At 37.4% G+C, this 2,314-nt stretch overlaps 1 protein-coding gene across 1 annotated transcript; it reads right to left on the reverse strand.

The window, feature by feature from the left end:
• Window positions 1–1,022: 1,022 nt before the first annotated feature.
• On the reverse strand, window positions 1,023–1,949 carry LOC124227376 (olfactory receptor 12D2). The gene has a single exon (XM_046641352.1). It carries the CDS (start codon window positions 1,947–1,949, stop codon window positions 1,023–1,025), a length of 927 nt encoding a protein of 308 aa, XP_046497308.1.
• Window positions 1,950–2,314: the final 365 nt, after the last annotated feature.

Below are 2,314 nucleotides of genomic sequence, written 5' to 3' on the forward strand. Positions count from 1 at the left end.
CAGAACATGCTGTGAGGCAGGAGAAGCAACTCTCACTTAAAATGTGCCACAGATACTGCACGAAAGCAAATCTATAAATTTAGTTTTGTGGCAAGTAATTAAAACAAAACAAAATTCTGATGAATTCTTTACATTTCATTGGTGTTATATCATATTACATCATGTTACATTCTGTGAAAATAAATGCAGAAGTTGAAAACAAAACAAAAAAATAGAAAGAGTTTTCAAAATGATCATTTTCCATGACCAAAGACTGAAGATAAAATAACACACTAAGGAGCTAGAAAGGGATTCCTGAGAGGTTTTCAATCTGCCTCCTTTTTTGAGAATATTTTACAGTAATCCTTGAGAGTTTGCCTAGTTGATTTATAAAACATCTCTGGAGATAGAGGTTCCAAAACTCTTTCTATAAACCATTGGTTATTTTATCTCTGTTAATTAGGATTACAATATTATTTGGTTTAATTACTTACTTGCCTCCCTGCTTGAAGAAAAAGAAATCATGAAATACTGCTTAAACATTTCCTGTAACTCATCTGAGAGTTAACATTTACCTTTTCAATTGAATATTCATAATCCTAAATTAAAATCCTTAATATATAATAGCTTAATAATTTCATTGCTCATATTAAAATCTTACCTTAGAGAGTCCACACAGATAAAAAGACCTTAGTATTATCCACCTACCAAATACATGGATAATTTAGGCATATTTCTATACTTGATTTCACTAAGGGCATGTAAGAATATGTAACAAATCAGTTGTATCCACTGATATTCCAGAACCAAATTTAACATTAGGATTCCATGGCTAGTGTCTCATTTGTTTAAGTTTTCATCACATTACCTAGGAATGCATTGTTTGACACAACTGTACTAGACTTTTCCATTTACTTTTCCTTTATTCAGTTCCCTCTGTTACATATATTGTAAACAATTTGAGAAGCAGTACAATTTCACATCTTAACTTTCTCATTGCCAATTTATTTATGCCTCATAAGAATGCTCTAGATTTCTTCATGTTAGAACCTCATTCTGATCACTCTACTCAAGGCTCCCTCTACTTCCTTATTCCTTAACGTATAGATCAGTGGGTTTAGTACAGGAGTGACCACACTGTACATGATGGCAATGATCCGGTCCTGGTCCACAGAGCTGCTTGAAGCAGGACGAATATAGGTGAAGAGAACAGGAGCATAGAAAAGAATAACTACCATGAAGTGAGAGGCACAAGTGGACAGTGCTTTGTGAAGCATGCTGCAACAACGGGTCTTGACGAAAAGATAGATGATAATGTAGAAATAGGAGAGAAGTGTTAGAAAGAATGGGCCCATGGCAATGGTCCCTGTGACAGTATTGAGCAGCCACTGGTTGAGCTCAGTGTTCCCACAGGCCAACTCCAGTAATGGCTTAACATCACAGAAGAAGTGATGTATATGGTTGGAACCACAGAAGTTCAAGCGAGAGGTCATTATGGAGTGCAGCAGGGCATGGAAAAACCCAATGGTCCAGATAGTGATAGCCATCTGGGAACAGAGCTGATAATTCATGATTAGAGGGTAATGAAGTGGTTTACAGATAGCCACAAAGCGGTCAAAGGCCATTACAGCCAACAACATGGCCTCAGTGCTACCCAGAAAGTGGAAGAAGTGAAGCTGGCTGATGCACCCCAAGAAAGAAATTGCTTTGTGTGTAGAGAGGAAGTTCTCCAGCATCTTTGGCAGTGTCACTGTGGAGTAGCAGATATCTAGACATGAGAGATTTCCCAAGAAGAAATACATAGGGGAATGGAGTCTTGGATCAGAGATGACAACCATCAGGATGGCTCCATTCCCAGTCACATTGGCAAAATAAATTGCTAGGAAAACCACGAAGAGAAAAGTCTGCAGTACTTGGATGTCTGTTACTCCCAGAAGGAGAAATTCTGTGATTGAGGTTTGATTCAGCATCACTGAAAAGAAACAACAAAATAATAGATGGAATGCTCTCTCTGATGGGAATCACAGTCTTTCAGCCTAGGATTTTCCCACTTAGACAACAACGTTTTGAGGGAGAGCAGTGTTGTTTTATATAGTCCCAAACTCAGAGGTTGTATGTGGAGCATTAGACTATTAAATATTAAGTTTACATGTTGGTTATGGACTGTGACCCAATTGTTCTTTTCATTATTAAATTTACCATTGATATTTTTATTTCTTCCAGGGATTCAGAGCATGTTGCCAGCCTGTCATCTTCTCTGACTGTGAACATCTACCTTCTGATACAACTTTCCTTTCATCTTCCTATGTTAGCCTTAACTGTGACAAATTTGGTG

The sequence above is a fragment of the Equus quagga genome, chromosome 15 (assembly GCF_021613505.1).
Source record: "Equus quagga isolate Etosha38 chromosome 15, UCLA_HA_Equagga_1.0, whole genome shotgun sequence".
NCBI lineage: Eukaryota > Metazoa > Chordata > Mammalia > Perissodactyla > Equidae > Equus > Equus quagga.

Excerpts from the sequence above, each read along its gene's own strand:
- LOC124227376 (XM_046641352.1), bottom strand. The coding sequence starts at position 1,949 with ATGCTGAATCAAACCTCAATCACAGAATTTCTCCTTCTGGGAGTAACA.